We start from the raw sequence: 16849 nt of genomic DNA, 5'->3' as shown, positions 1-16849 counted from the left end.
GAGGAACAGCACATGTTAGATGTTTTGGAGAGAAGGTCAGAGAAGCCAGACTGAGATGGTTTGGTCATGTAAAGAGGAGGGAAAGTGAATATATTGGTAGACGGATGCTGGAATTGGGGCTGCCAGGCAGGATGTCTCAAGGAAGACCAAAGAGAAGATTTATGGATGTAGTGAAAGAAGATATGAAGGTAGTTGGTGTGTGAGTGGAGGATACAGAGAATAAGGCTAGATCGAGAAAGTTTATTCGCTGTAGCACCCCTGAAGGCAAAAGTCGAAAGAAGAAGATTTTAGTGTGCATAAATAATTTAAAGTGTGCAGACTCCATATATAAAGTCTCATGAGACTTGGGATTTGGCACTATATAAACAAAATCTGACATGACCTTTACACAAGGTCACAAGAACATATAATGTAGGAAAAATATAAGCAATATAAAAAGAGCTGATAATGTAACAATTTCATTTATGATGCAAAGTGCATTGGTTTTACATTCTTAACTATCTTTCCACCAATGACTCAGTGGGGTCTGCCCGCTGCTGTCACCAGCCCCCGTAGATGGGAAAAGACATCTGTGAGGATATGTTCGTCCTCGTGTGTGTGTGTGTGTGTGTGTGTGTGTGTGTGTGTGTGTGTGTGTGTGAGGGGTGTCGGATCATTATCTGCTAACGCCATGAAATAGAAGCAGGGGTTTCCAGGACTAACGCGCACTACCTCATACAGTGCATGTACACAGCTACACAGAGTTAGCTCAACCTACAAACATACTTAGAAAAAAATAAAGCAGGACAGGCGCACATAGCTGCCTTGTTCCCGGGGGCTCCGCCGTGCACACACTTGACCCCACAAGCTACGGAGACGAAGGTAACTGAAACTATATCACATGCACGTATAGCAAATTATACACTCGAGTTAGTCCTGAAAGTTCAATTGATAGATGTGTGCAATACTTTTCTGTTAATTATGTGTGATTATGTATGTGTGTGTGTGTGTGTGTGTGTGTGTGTGTGTGTGTGTGTGTGTGTGTGTGTGTGTGTGTGTGTGTGTGTGTGTGTCACCATAAACCTGCAACTCACAATACATTTGGATGTCTGAGCCATTTAGGAATAATTTATCAATTTGTGAATTCATTCAAGTACGAATTAAATGCTCAGATGATGTAGTTCTCTTCCGTTCTCACTCTGTTTCCGCCCCTTTCACTTACACTTAGGCGTGTGTGCGTGTGCATATCTGTGTGTGTCATCAGTTGTGATGCCAAAATATACACGTAAGGGACAGCAGTTCCTAATTTTGTCCACGCGAGTGCAGCGTTACACCTTTCTCGCTTTATCCAATCAGAAAGCGCCTAGTTGCGTAGTGGTTACCAGGGTTATGCCGGGATATTATGGGGTGCGGAGATGGCGGCTTCCAGTGGTGGAATTTCTATGAACAGCTGGGTTCTTCGCGATTCATGGCGTGGAAGAGCAAGGAATAGAAATGCAATTAAATTAAGAGATTTGAGATTTTTTTCAGGGATATCATTCATTGACGCTGTGCGTATAAGTATTAAATACCCTTTTATCTAAAGGAATCCAGATAGTTTCGGTTGAATTGTGATTGATAGATACTAGAATGAGAATTAAATGCAGCTGGTGCTGCAACTCCATCCTGTTCAGACGCCGAACAACAAGGCATTTCAGCGTCACGAAACTTTTTTGTTATCTTTGGAAATGACATTATAGGAAATAAAATCCTTGGTTTAATTGTCTGAGAAACTCTTAACCGAAGAAGAACAAACCTGGAAACGTGTATTTTTAGTTTTATTGATTCATGAAGTCAATTGATAAGTTTTTATCGTAGGTGAGTGATTAGTCGTCATGATTTGATGTGATTAGATGTCATGATTTTTATTTTTATTTTGGTGGGGGGTTTCGTGGTTGAATATTTGGACTTTCATCAAGAGTTTGTTTAGGTAAGAAAAGCAAGTTTTTTCTGTTAGTAAACTATGTTTTCAGTGGGGTATGGTGACTTTTGCCAGGCATTTGTTTGTGTCTTCAAGTAAACAGTTTAAATAACCTATCAACTTAAATTGTTTTCATGACGTGTCCCTGCTTTTCCATAATGTCCTTAGATTATCATCTGTTTCAACCCAAACCACCACTATGCCTGGTGAGGATAAACCCCAACAGACCCGCCAAAGGAAAAGGAACAAAAGGTCGCATTCCAAGGGGAAAACCCCGATCTCAAGTCCTGTTGTCGGTGCCTTGGATGGACAGGATGACTTCATCTTACCCCCTGTCCCCAAAGCACTCCCGAAAAAGCTAGCAGAGGAGAGGCCAAAGTTGTCACTTTCCAAAGGGGAGGAGGAGTCGTCCATAGCCATTTGTCTTCAGGTGCTCTTCCCCTACCTGCTGGCGGGCATGGGGATGGTGATGGCAGGCATGGTACTGGATAACGTACAGGTAAGTGTTCCCATCCTCAGTTTTGCTTCTCAACCTGTTTTCTCTGTTGTATTACAAAACACACACACTAATATCCATCAGTCTCAATTCATGGCAAACCTAGGTTTTCTATTTGTCGGTCTGTCTTGTCTGTCACTCTCTCTCTCTCTCTCTCTCTCTCTCTCTCTTTCTCCTATCTATCTATCTATCTATCTATCTATCTATCTATCTATCTATCTATCTATCTATCTATCTATCTTATCTATCTATCTTATCTATCTATACATACATGCATTTCTTTTTTGCTCTGTGTACCAAATGATATGGACATTTGAACACAGGGATAAACTTCTTGGCATTTCAATTATCTGTATTCATGATATCTGAAACTGACTATAATTAAGTTTTAGTCCCAGAATCTACTGACAAATAATTATGAAGAAAAATAAAACAACCTTAAAAAATAGGTTGCTGTTTGTTTTTTAATGCTGTACAATATAGTGGTGATGAATTTTTTTTACAACTGTAGTCTTAGTCAGTTCTGGCTTACCTACTATCATTGGATTATGAAAATTTGTATTGCTGAAAGCACATGATTTTATTGGACCCCACAAAATCCAAAGGAAGGTTAAGAACTTGTTTCAGTGTAACATGTGCTTTTGTGAAAGTGGAAACTAATGTTTAAATGGCTCAGTACAATACAACACAAAAGCTACATAAATGTATAAAATGGATCAACTGACTTTCACCTACACAAAACACAAAGACAAAAGAGAAGCACTGATACCGGCCGCACTTGACTTAACTTTTTAATATCGATTTACCTCCTGTGGTTTGAATCTTGGTCTGTTTCAGGCTAATGCCTATGAGGGCATCACTAAATGCTTTCTTGAAAAAAAATATTTATCTTCCCACTCTATTCTTTTAGCAAGCTAACTCAGTGTTGCTATAGTACAATTTCCATGATTGGAATATATATATATATAATTTTATTTTTTTTCATTTTAATATCTATTCATTGTTAAATCAGGAAATCTTGATTCACATCTATTTTTACAGAAGTGGTTTCGGGACAGGGTGCATTTACAGTAATCAGGACCAAGGCAATGAAAACAGGTACTAAAATCAGAGCTATCACCTAATACAGATTTCGAATGTGAAAGGGAATTCAAATGTATAGATTAAGTACTCTGTTTCTGTCTATTTCAAATGTGTGTATTTCGGTTCTCTGAACTTCAGGGCAGCAAGAGGGTGTTTGAATCTTAGTGCTGGTAGTATTTGGGTTGTTTGTAGTTACAGTACAGTGTGAATGTTGTCAACATTTTTTGTAAACATTTAGAGTGCAAAAAATTAGTCTACTGACAGTTCTTTTCAGTAGGTGATAGAAAGGTCACCATTTGAAATATTGTCAATACGTTTAACAGAAAAAATTAATTCTTCAAGAGGCACAAAAACAAACAAAATTTTGTATTTCTGTCTAATATTTACTACTTTGTTCCCTAAGTTACTTTTAAACACACAATTCCAAAACCAATAATTTTTTTGTTTGTTTCACCATGAATCTTACAGTCAGCAATATGTATTTGTCTGGCATCACTGTACCCCTCCTAAAAAGTTCTGCAGCCAATTATAACCCCATGGGAAAAAAAAGACACACAAAAAAGAAATAACCAAAATAAAACCTCCTTTACTGCTGTGTTTGTGTGTCAGTACATGTGCACCTGTTAGCACACATCTGCACAAGCACTTTTTCACACATGCAGGTATGTGCTCACAGATTACCTCAGCTCAGTCGTCCCCTGCCAAACATTTTTGGCCTTTTGTTTATTGGTCTTTGGGAAATCACATGTTTTATTTCCTGCTTAAGTAAGAGCTGGTACTTCTTTTCTTCTTCCCTCTGTCTTCCACTAATGATCCACACTGGAGGCCTGTATTGCTTCTTCATGTGGTTCACATCTACTCGTGTCTGTATTTCTTCAGACAGGAAAAACAGGACAATACTCAATCATTAATAAAGTGTTGTTGCCTGTGTCTTGCTGTCTGCCAACTGAAAGACTCAGCCTTTATCCCTGGCTACCATCTTTGATCTATTATACATCACATATTTTTGCATTGGTCTTGGAACCTCCATATCACTGTTTGATGTCTTGAAATGAATATGTGGCCCCTATTGCAAAAATGTGGTGTGGGGGAGCGGTGAAAGCATGTTTTATTTACGTATATAGAGGTAAAAGGTAGGGGAGGGGAAGAGCCCAAGAATAGTGCAGTCCGAGCATTTGTCATGTAGGTGGTGTAGTTTCATTCTTGTTTTGGCGATCGGCCCTTTTGAAGTATTCAGTTCATTTTCTCTATCAGAAATATTCAAATGCTGTGATGGAATAAGCAAACTTTTATGATTATTAGAAAGAAAAAAACCTGTCAAAATACAATGAATTACCTACAAATTAGCAAGCATATTTACATCAATGGATATGGCAATGGAGTATAAAATATGTAACATAAAATGCACATTTTAAAGGAAAATTTATATTCAAAGACCTTCAATGACAAGTGAGGTTTGTTTTATTTGAATATATGTATTTTCCAAAAATGTGGCATCAAAGTTCTTCCTTTGCTGTGAAAACAGTGCAATTAATGGTTTTTAGAAAGCTTTTTTTCAATTTATTTCATTTTGTTTTATTTGGTTACACAAACAGTCTAGGCCCACATCAGTTTTTGGTAAATTTTTTATCTGGAGCAATGATGGATCCCCAGTTGTTGTGATCTATTCCTGAAAATAGCCTATCTGTATATCCAGAGTACATATTCCTTGAGCCACTACTCATATAGTTCCCATTTCATTGCTATAAAGGGACTAGTAAAACATGGGTCTAGGAGTCCCCGATGTCACCTGAACCCTAGGCTGTCCAATGATGATATCAATGCTTGACCTGATACTGCTTTCTATCTTGGATACATAAATGACTGTTAATGTCTCCTTTCATTGAATGGTTGCAACAGCAACTGTGCAGTTTCAGGGATATAGTAATATACTGCACTAAGATTTGAACAATACTATATGACTATTCCTTTACTGTATTTTCTAATGCTGTGAATACAAGCATTAGTCTGTATTTTTGATCATCTTGGGTTTAAGAAGCAAACCAGGGGCTGATTATGCAGTTTGTTTTGTCAGAGTAGAGTAACGCATCTAGAAAACACAGCCAACTCACAGAGATAATCTGCCAACAAAAATGTCCCTAGCGACCTGATCTGACAGCGGTAGATTATCAAACCAATTTACTTCTGGAAATGTCTGTGCCAAATTCGGTATCCCGTTTATATCTTTGCCATATTCTGAAAGTTATATATGAGTCTCATTTAGACTTCATTAAAATTTTTATACAGCTTTCCTTTTGTTAAGTCATCCTATTATTTGTGGGATAAGTAAACAAATTTAGCACTCTATTTGAAGTCCCTTTTTTTAGCTGTTGAAATTGTAATATAAACTGTATGGAAATTAAACTGAATATTTTGTACAAATATGTGTGTTAATATGCCTTTCCAGGTTGACAGTTCTATGTACTGGTACCTGATTGTTGGTGATTAACAAATAAGGAATCAATGTCAATATGATTAAACCCTGTTTTAATAAAATGAAATATGTAGAGCTGCAAGAAGTTGTTGATATGTTTCAAAAAGTAATTCTGTTGGCAACAGGACATCTGTTGATAATATGAAACTGTGCTACACCTTTTCAACTGATGTCAGTAATGGAGGTATAACAAAAAGCTGAATGTAATTTGTCTGAGCATTTTAAGAACCTTTGTTTTGGCTTGCAGAAAGTCAAATCTTTAAAAAAGTCAAATTTTCAAATATTTCACTAAAGAATAAATTGATTAATAAATGACACTCAAATTGCCATATTTTGCTTATTCCTATATAAGTGACCTTTAAACAAATATGTTGTAGTTAAACCTATGGAAATTCAGAGTATGCTTTTTATATTCAAATAGAAACATATACTGTCATTACATAAGTCACCATGTTTTCCCATTAGCAAAGGCATTATTTTTCAAGTTGAGCTAAAATTACTATTAAATGAATTTATCTGTTCATCTTCAGAGTAGAATAATGTTACATTTTATAGAACATATTGTGTTGTGTAGGGAATTGTGAAAAGCTCTAGTAGTGGCCTAAGACAATCACAGTGTCCTGTAGCTGGAGGGAATGGATGCTGAGAAAGAATGAGTCACGATACAGAGGACGGCAGTAAGAGAGAAGGATGCGACAGGGAAGAATGCAGTGATCGGGCAAAGTCAAAAGAGGGATCTGACTCGGCCAGATGGGAGGTAAGATGAGAGACAGACCTGCAGCGAGGGGGGAAAAAGGGAGAGAGAGAGTGTTTGTCTGAGTTGGCAAGCTGGTCGTTTCTCACATGAGTTTGCATGTTGGCCAGCGCAGACAGCCTTTCCTCCTCCTCTGCTACGTCACAGCTGAGCTGAGCGGAAAGAGCAGGACAACCCTTGATGCTGACAGGAAAGAAACAATCCAGCCAGCCAAAAGACAGCAGCTGCTGCAGCTATATACTGGACCTTTTTTAGACTGGTTGTATGGAGCTGTTTTTATTCTTCTTTTCTCCTTGCAAGCTTGCCAGAAAGCAGTCAAAGGGATCCTGCTGCTAGGACTGTTTATCTTCTGAGCACCATCAAGTCGTCAACTGTCACATTAATTGCTACGTTCATTCCCAGGATAATCGATATGCTGCGCCGCAGGAAGTCAAGTATATTTGAGAAGGAGCTAAATAGACTGAAGACTATATCTTAAAAAGGTAAACCATTTTATAAGGATTTTGAACAACATCAAATTGATTCTGGAGTAAATTGAAGCAGCTGGTTGTGAATCCCAAACTCGTTGTTGTCCTCGTGACTGTTTTCTACCTAAGTTTGAATCCTACATTTTTCTAACTTTCCTCAAGAAGGCAGTTAAGTTGAAGCTGGATCTGCACATACAGCAAAAGAAAAGAAGCCAGTCTGGACATGAAGAGTGTTTGGCTGCCGATCTGGAGAATCTATTATTGCCGAGAACATAGTGATTGGTCAATTTGTCAGCGCCACTGATACCTCATCTGCTGACTCACCACCAGGCAAATGATGTCAAATGCTGTCAGCCAGTTTACTACCTATGACTTTATATTTGGTTTAAAGAAGAAGATGGGAACACCTGCTTACCGCATAATGTGGAAGGCTGATGAAAATTGGGCCAACTGAATTCACATATTTTACTTTTTGAACATGATTACATTTACCACGATGGGATGCTTCGAACTTTGTACTTGAGTACCTCTTCCAACAACATGGTGGTGACTCGTCTAGAACTCGAGTTATGCTACCAGGGCAAGAAGTTACGAGGCGTGACATGGAAGTTGACACGCTCACAACACGGTTTTCTACCAGAGAGCTCCTGGCTTATTGCGGCGCAGGTCATAGTGCCATACCTGGTTTCTGGGCTGGGGATGGTCTCTGCCGGTATCGTAATGGACCTTATACAAGTATGAAAATCTAACACATAGCAATTGTGAATGTCTCTTTTTGGGAGGGGGTTTGTAAAGATGTAAACAAGTTTTGTGGATCTGGCTTCTTGTTTGAAAATAATAATCTGTTGACGGTAAAATAGTTTTAGTACTTGAAGTACTCTTACTTCTTCATTTATGTAACTACTGGAAGACATGGTCAAGTTTAACACTTTTTCAGGGATTTTAGCTGGTCTTGTAAAACGTTATGTGTTGTGTTTGCACACAAATTATAGTTTACAATGCTGTATTTGCTAGAGTCCTCTGCAATTAGCCTACTTTGGAGCTTTACAGATCAGACACACAGGCTTGGATATTGAAAAAGGAATATGGCAAAGGTGGCAACCTTTCATATCTCTAGTACAAGTCGGATCATACAGTATTTAATGTCTTGCTAATCCAGCTTCTTCTTTGTCAATCCCTCCATGATCTGTCAGTATGATATGGCTGATAAGCCCAAGTGGGAGGGATGGATACATGTGTAAAATCACCGTCAATATTGACAAGTTAATTAGGATTTGACACTACTTGCTGAGCTGTGGACTGATGGATCAATGTGATTATGAACTACTGCACAGTAGTTGCTAAGTTTTAGAGCTTTAAAAATGAAAATTGGGCTACTTACAGCTTTTTAATAAAATAGCAGCATTTAGGTGTGTAGGAGTTGGCAGTGAGTCCCCTGGCATGTTAGTTAATAAGGTGATAAGTCGTTGAAGTTTTGGTAAGGAAAAAAAAGGCAAAGTGAGGAAAAAAGAAAAAAATACAATTCCCCTATCATACAAAATGGTATTTCATCATATACAGTTCTAAGGCAATATTCTGAACTCTTTAAAGATTGATACTTGTGTGAGCAAATAGAATATTATTGTGTAACAATGAGACTTCCAGAAAATATATGAGGTAACTTAATTATTAAAGGTTCTTCGAAGATTTAGAATAAAACTAGCATGAGTTATCTTGGCTTGCAGCCTGGCAGAAGTGGCAGTATTGCAGCAGAAGTGGGCCATGTCCCAATGTGAGAGTTCTGGCCTAGACCTAACCATTTAGCGTGATGTGTATAAATAGACCCGGGCACACAAATACACCTCCATAATTTACCACCTTCCTATTCAACCTTCAATAACTTCTCGTGCTGTGTGTCTATACCCCTGTCAAGCCCAATCGCCTGCTGCCTACCAGACCTGGTAATGCTGTTGGAACACAAACAATTCTGACAAAATGGTCTCACTGGCTGGTTCCTGTAATTCGACTAATCACAGGAAGTGGAAGAAGTTACATTCTTCAAATTTAATAATGTTATGAATGATATAAAGTGTCTATGTTTCTTAATATCATTTTGAATGTAAGAATAGCAGTGAAGTGGCATTTAACGCTAACTGCAACCCTCACTGTACTTTTTGTGATGTATTGCTTGTCTTGAGTTGTACCTTGACTGAGATTTAGTCACACATTCAGAAAAAAAACAGCTAATAAGACATGAAACAAACTAAAAATACAATTGCCATTACATTTTACAAGCAACGCAAAAAAAAATACATTGTTATAGATGTTTTTCTTCTCAAAAATTGTATTAATTTGCCTTTTTTCTTATATAGGGTAAACTGTGGGACGACAGTTCTACCTGATCCTGATGTTGAGACAATGGTTCTCTTGATGTCCTTCATAGCGGGAAGTGAAGTTTCAGCCATATGCTGGGTGGTTTTTCTCCATCTTCTGCAAAGCTTTCTGCTCCACCACAAAGCAGTTTCCATTACAGACTCTAATACAGTTGGTCAGGATGCGTTCAGTGGTGCAGCGGTAGGAGTTCACCAGGCTGTCCAAATAGAGGCGGAAAAAAGAGGTGCCAAAAACCCGTTTTCCCAGGTTGGAACGCCTAATTGCCCAGATGAGGTTTTGCTTGATGAGGTTCCTCAGAAATTTGAAACTGGCTACATGATCTACATGAACAGCAGGTCTCAATAACACCACACAGCTAGGTGGCCAGCTTATTATTATTATTCGTGATGAGCCAAAAACAGTGATATCATCTGAATACCTGGTGTTGTTAGAACCATATTCAGGTTTGCAGTTGTGGATGAGGAGGGAGTAGAGGAACAGACGCATCACACAGCTGTGTGATATGTGATATTATGAACTGATATCATGATATTTGAACTGGATGGGTTTGGTCCATCAGCCAGTTTCATGTGGGAGCACTAATGCCTAGATCAGTGGGTTTAGTGATCAACTTGGAGGGATTGACACAATTAAATACTGAGCTATGTCATGATGTGCACACTCATCCCTATTGCCCCTCGGGGATAAATAAAGATTTTTCTAATTCTGATTTTGACACTTAATTCACCAAAATTCCATGTGATGTTAAAGTGGTTGTTGTAATTTAAAGATCAGATAGTCGAACTTAGGGTATACATCGTGATCATTGATTACATCAAGCATTTTGAATTTACAGAGCAATATGGATGTTTTAATGCAGGTGTCACAATTTGAGGAAAACCTAACCTTTATCTAATAGTTCCCCCAAGGAACATAACCAGGCCCTAACTGTATGCACACATCATTACATATTTGCCAACAGCAAATCATATTTCATAGAAGTATTGAATTGATAATTAAAATACATGATAATAAAAGTTAAAGCTTGCGAACTATTCGATTTGTCCCCAACATATTATTTACAATTTACTTTCCATTTACATTGTTTACTTAGTGTTGACATATGATGTTTTTGCATTCAACATTTCATACCTTGTTTTTCATGGATTTCTGTGAGAGTAATTGAGCTTCATCCACAATCTTCATGGCTACGCAAATCACCCCGGCACTAAATTTCCTTTTGATGGCATCAGTCAATCAAAAGTTTTCTAGGTTCACTTATTTCCATTGGAAATATCAGATGGAAACATTGGAGTTTTAGCTCTGCTACAAAGAGATAAGACAAAAATAAGCTTGAGTTGAAATACAAAACATTTGATAGAATCATATCAGATAACATAGTGTGAACATGTCACTCAATCAAGAGTCCTGGATATGTTTTTGTTTCACCATTTCTTTTGTGAGCCTATAACTTCCCTTTTTCCATTTTGCTTTGTCAATCCATTCTCTTATCTCTAATTCCCCTGCCTCTTCCCTTCCTGCTTCTGCTACACATCATTTTGCTCTGGGCAGCTGCGTTTTTCTTTTATATTTGCATCCATTTTAAGATCTAAACCACCTCGGACGTGCCTACTGGAATTCTGCTCACATGATACGAGCAGACTCTGTGAACTCTTATCATCTAAACCCAGTGAACCTGTGCAGTATGCCGTGGCATCAGGCGTTGGCCAACGAATGGGAAGCAGGAAAAGTAGGTTGGGCTGGTCTAGAATATGTGATGGGATTTAACAGCGTTTGTCAGGCACAAGGTTCAGAGAGTGCATCTCTTAAGCCAGATGGGAGACTGTTAAGATCTCAGAATTAAAACATTGGCCATAGGAGGAAGAAACAAGAAGAACTTTGTAGGAACATGAAATTATATTATTGATTTTATGCTCAATTCGCAATAACTCATAATGATTCCCCACCTGTGTGTTTCAGCATTGGAAAGTGTTTAAGGTGATAACAGAGGTCTTTATTCTGGTGCCTGCACTGGTTGGACTCAAAGGCAACCTGGAGATGACCCTGGCTGCCCGCCTCTCCACTGCTGTAAGTGCTCTGCTATTTGTAAATTTTATTTTGCCCACCTGTATAGCACTGAATAGCAGTGCAGACTGTAACGTTCATAGACAGTGATGGAATTCCTGGTTTGGTGCATGAGAGGTTAAAGGTACTTCAAATTTATCTTAAAAATTAGTCAGTTCAAAACACAGGGCAGTATAATACAGGACCAAACACGTTACAGAGAACTTACAAAAGTCTAAGGTAAAAAAAACATAAGGAACATAGATCTAGTTAGAAAAGTAAAACCAAATGACCAAAAATCAATAGTAAAAAAGAAAAAGTCACAGAAATAAGACTGATAGAGGACATCAAATTAATCACAAAATATGAATGCAAAATGCAAAATATGAATAATTAAGATGGATGAGAAGAATTGCAATCGGGACCATTTATTTCAAATAGTTAAAAGCACTTGACCACAATCAATAAGAGATCAGAAGTTGTACAAGCAATGACTTGTATGACATTTTATTGTTGAGACAGAAAGTCTAAATCAGTTTTTAATCATATCCAGATTGTGTCAGATTTTTTATATATTTTAAAATGTAATATATTTTAATATTTAGCAAAAACAAATACTATTTTTTTTTTTTTTTTGGCAAATCTGATCCACACCTCTTTAAGAGTGGGTTTCATGTTATATCCATCTTGTAGACCTTCAATAATATTTGACTTCCTTCCAAGAATTGTTGGTTTCTCCATACCCATCAATGAAGAACTGTATGTAGCCTAGCTAATAACCTCTGTTACTTTTTGATATTTTGTAATAATTCTGATTCATCACATCCCACTTTCTGCTAATTTTTAGTGGCATCAGACTACCTACATCTTGACTGGATTGCCCATTTAAAACAGATCATTCTTGTCTGTGGCAATCCATCAATGTCCTGGATTTTCATGTGATAAATGGCCTGATCCACAGTTTGAATTGCTCAGTACTGGCATCCTTTTCATACTTGATTGTGTTTTGCATAGGGTGAATTTGTCAGCTCAAACAAGTCTCATCTTTTTGTCTCTATAGCCTCTATTTAATATTATTTAGTGTGTTACACAAGCAGTGTGACTTTGGAAAGACACTGAAGAAGGACCAATGACTTAGTGATGTGGTTGTCTTTGGCATCCATTTTCAGTTTAGGTAATTGTTGGTATTATAATTGTTGTGATGCTCGATGAATTATTAACAACTGGAAGATAAGTTTGGTCCCCCTTGCCTGAATAACCCATCTGCTGGCACAGGAGTTAGAGCAATCGTCTGTACAACTGAACATTCTTGGTTTGATTCTCGGCTCCTCCTAGTGTGTCAAAGTGTTGTTGAGCAAGACACTGAACCCCTAACTGCTCCCCTGGCGTGGTGGATGGCATGACACATCCATCCATGATGGGTTAATTGCAGAGAACAAATTTCCCCCCATAGGGATTAATAAAGGATACATTATAAATTTTAGTTCGGGATTGTTGCCATACTACTTACATCATCCACCCACCTTTTAAAGGTTAAGGGTCACTGACCTGTCTGAGATGTGACTCTAAAGACAGCATGTCCACCAGCTGCTAATACATCATTGCTTTGGCCAGCATCAACTGGTCAAGAGTACATGAGTTTAAGCAGATGTGTAAGCCGCTTATGTACTGTAAATCACCCACTGTTATTCACTGTAAGATTGGCCAATGTATGAGCTTCATTGGATATGATCTGTAGAGATCCAGTCGGTATACATGATTATCTAATTTGCTTTTCTTTGCTCTTTGGATTTATTTCAAGATTGCATGCAGGTTAAGGGCTCTATGACCAGGGATTTGGTCTCCCAGTTTCTGGCATTTGTTATGAATGTGATTGGTTGCTAGGCACCAGCTAGTCATGCTTTTTTTCCAACAACAAAACAGGAAACCTTTTCCTATATTCAACAAGTTGAGGCTCCTGAAACTAGTTGTTATTGTGGGAGTCTTTCTTCTTGCTCTCTGATGTTGGAGTAGGTCTTCTGTACCCTGCAAGGTTATATGCTCTTTGGCCAATGTGCTGACACTTCTTTCGGTCATAGCACTTCACAGCTCTTCGCATCTCAACATTTTGGGCAATGTGTCATAATATGTAAGAAGTTTTAGTTTGTGGAATCTTATGGTATGGTATGGTATGGTATGGTATGGTATGGTATGTTTCCATGAGATATGAGAGTGCCTCTGATTAGCCTAATTAACCGTGGAGCTGGTGTTTTATGTAATCCTCCATCTTTTGTTCAGTCATCTGTCATGTGTCAGACTCTGCTCCATGCAATAATGGGCATAGAAAAATGGTTCATATGTGACCTTTACCCATGCTTTTCCTTTTGTGGCTTGAGGATGTTCTTATTCATTCACCCCGCCTCTGCTCTGTTTGTGCAAGTTTGATCAGTTTTCAGAGTCTCTTTAAGCCCTGTTATTCTTGGTTCTTTGTTTTACTTGTAGAACTGAAAGGAAATGAATAATGCCCAACAATAATCTGCCTTCCTTGTACATTAGATAATGTGGGTAAATGTTGTCAGGGTGGTGTTTTTTCTCTTTCGCAGTTTTTATGGGATTGCGGTTTATGGGCCACTCCTCTTTTGGGTGCTCTATTTTGTTTGGTATAATATTGCTGCTTTGTGATTCTTGATTCTTGTTTTGATCTCTCACCAGTAGCAGTAGTGGGATCTGTAACACTACAAAAAGATGTAAAGACGTTTGTAAAACTTGGCTATACTAATCCAATGGATATGTCTGTAGACTGCAGTCTTATGTGATATACAGCTGATTTAAGAACCTTGCTTTGTAATAAGTAACCATTTATGTTTTCCCTATCAGTCGTTGAAATAATATCAGGAAATTATGATCAAATTCATTTTTCATAGTTTGGATTTTCATATCAATTTGAATAATCATATATATTATAGTTATTTAATGTCTTCAAGCTCTATGATTAAATTGTATTGCAATTAGTATTGTTTCATGTTTAAAAAAACAACAATACCACTCCCCACATGAACCTGTGGTGTAACTTGGATAACTACCATCACATAATGAAATAACCTCCATGTAGCTTTGAAGAGCAAGGATCCCGCACTTCCGGTACATGCCGGTACTGCATTGTAAAAGCAGTGTTGACTCACAAACATTTAAACATCTATAGGTAAGGGTTAGGTGTAATTATTCGAAATTGGGGAGTCATTCAAACAACAACTAGAACATTTTCAGTTCTTGAAACCACTCAGCTTAGGCTGTATTTGTTTTGCTGCCCTTTTCATAATCACTGTCTTGAGGGCCATAATGCAATTGGTCAAATAGAACCCATAAGTTCAAGAAATGAGCTGTTGCTCTTTCTGTCTGACTATAGTCAGTAACTTTTGAGTGTCATTGAACTAAATTACTATTAACTAGTCCTTGACAAGGCACATGCCCTATTGTTACTTCCCAAATAAAGACAAAATATATAGTCATTTTTTAAGGAAGAAAATACATTAATATTCACTGATATGAACATGATTACTGTTTTGTTGGTGTTTGAAATGATTAAAATGAGTGGTGATTTTTTTCCTTTCTTTAGGCCAACACGGGCCAAATGGATGACCCTGATAAACAGTGGACAATGGTGTGCAGCAACCTAGCTCTAATACAGGTAACACATTTTACAGTTGAAACTTGGATATGGTCGATCGATTTTTTTCGAGTTAAGGTCCATGAAGATTCAGAATAACCACATAAGCGATACCTCAAGTATCACATTGTCTGAATATTCTTTGTGACCACTCTTAAATATCACCACCAACAGTGACAGTGTGAGAGTGTCACAGCAAGGAAGCAGATCACCACATACTCTAATCAGAAGCCATAGATGAACTGGAAGTTGTGGCTCCTCCTGAGGGCCTTTGATACTGCCTTCAGATCAGGGGTTGTACAGGTCTACAGCAAATCCAGGGCAAACCTGAGGAGGGGCATAAAAAAGGCCAAGCACTGCTATTAAGTCAGGAAAGAGTGTTACTCTTCCAACTCTGACCCTTGATGCATGTGACAAGGCATCCAGGCCAACACACACTACAAACCCATCAAGTCCATCCCCATAGCCATGGACCCCTACGCTCTGAGCTACACTCGTTTGAAGAGGAACAGTAAGAACAAAGACACTGCAATTAAGGCCACACTGCCAGCAGACTACTAATCCCTCATACTTTCCTACACTCTTGTCTACACAGCGTTGAGTCAGATCAACCCATGCACGGCATCCCTGGGACATATGCTCAAAGTATGTGCGGAGCAGCTTGCTGGGATTTTGACAGACATCTTCAACCTCTATCTTGCCAAGAGTTGTTCCAATGTGCTCCAAAGCTATAGCCATCCTGCTCGTGGCAAAACACTCCAATCCGATGTGCCTTAATGACGACCGCCCAGTAGCACTCACATCCATCATGATGAAATGCTTTTAGTGGCTGGTCCTGGCACCCTGTTCTCACGCACCTGGACAATCACAGGACAGTTTATGTTTGCTGTTTGCTAACTTCAGCTTAGGTTTCAACATTGTCATCTCCTCCAAATGAATCTATAAAGTTGGTGACCTGGATATCAACACCTGCCTCTCCAACTGGATTTCTGGACTTTCTGACCAACAGACCACAGTATGTAGGTCAGGCCATAAGTGCTCAACCAACATCATGCCCCAAACTGGTGTACCACAAGGCTGTGTGCTGAGCACAATCTAGTCTACTCTGTGTACTCTGTTCATACGCGACTGCAGACCTCTGTATGGATCCAAATCAATCATCAAGATTGGTCCCCAGAGATCCCTGGGGATCCACATTTCAAAGGACCACCTCTGAAACCACCAACACCTCTGGTCTGGTCAAAAAAGCTCACCTGCGCCTCATCTTTCTGAAGAAGAACCTCTTGTCTTCAGCCATCCTGGTGAGCTTTTATGGCTGATTGATGGTCGTTATCCTAACAAACTGTGTGACAGCCTGGTCAGCCTGGTATTGAAGCTGCTCTTTCGCTGCGCACAAGACACTGCAGCGGGTTTTGAAAACCAGCCAACGCATCACAAGACCTCCACTTCTAGCCATTGAGGACTTTTAGAAGAAACTGCAAATTGTGTCAATCATTGTCCATAATTCTTGCCTATAGTTTACCACATTAAATATACATATCCATCTGTATAATATGTACATAGTACCCAATCTGT

At 38.6% G+C, this 16849-nt stretch overlaps 1 protein-coding gene across 5 annotated transcripts in view; it reads left to right on the top strand.

Moving 5' to 3' along the window:
• The first annotated feature begins 681 nt into the window (after window positions 1-681).
• The window catches only part of slc41a3 (solute carrier family 41 member 3), a 34382-nt gene continuing 18214 nt past the window's right edge, over window positions 682-16849 (top strand). Inside the window, exons 1-4 of one of the 5 annotated variants that reach the window (XM_086159343.1) lie at window positions 682-861; window positions 2108-2438; window positions 11545-11652; window positions 15224-15295. In XM_086159343.1, coding sequence (XP_086015469.1) covers window positions 2139-2438; window positions 11545-11652; window positions 15224-15295 — 480 coding nt within the window. In that variant the 5' untranslated portion in view covers window positions 682-861; window positions 2108-2138. Of the gene's footprint in view, window positions 862-1409; window positions 1949-2107; window positions 2439-7247; window positions 7948-8394; window positions 9832-11544; window positions 11653-15223; window positions 15296-16849 lie in introns of those variants that run through there. The other 4 variants (XM_086159344.1, XM_086159346.1, XM_086159345.1 and 1 more) reach the window with 4 other exon arrangements.

The sequence above is a fragment of the Fistularia commersonii genome, chromosome 14 (assembly GCF_037954325.1).
Source record: "Fistularia commersonii isolate RoL2024-O1a breed Wild chromosome 14, RoL_Fcom_v1.0, whole genome shotgun sequence".
In the NCBI taxonomy this organism is placed as follows: Eukaryota; Metazoa; Chordata; class Actinopteri; order Syngnathiformes; family Fistulariidae; genus Fistularia; species Fistularia commersonii.
This window is presented reverse-complemented; position numbering and strand designations above follow the sequence as displayed.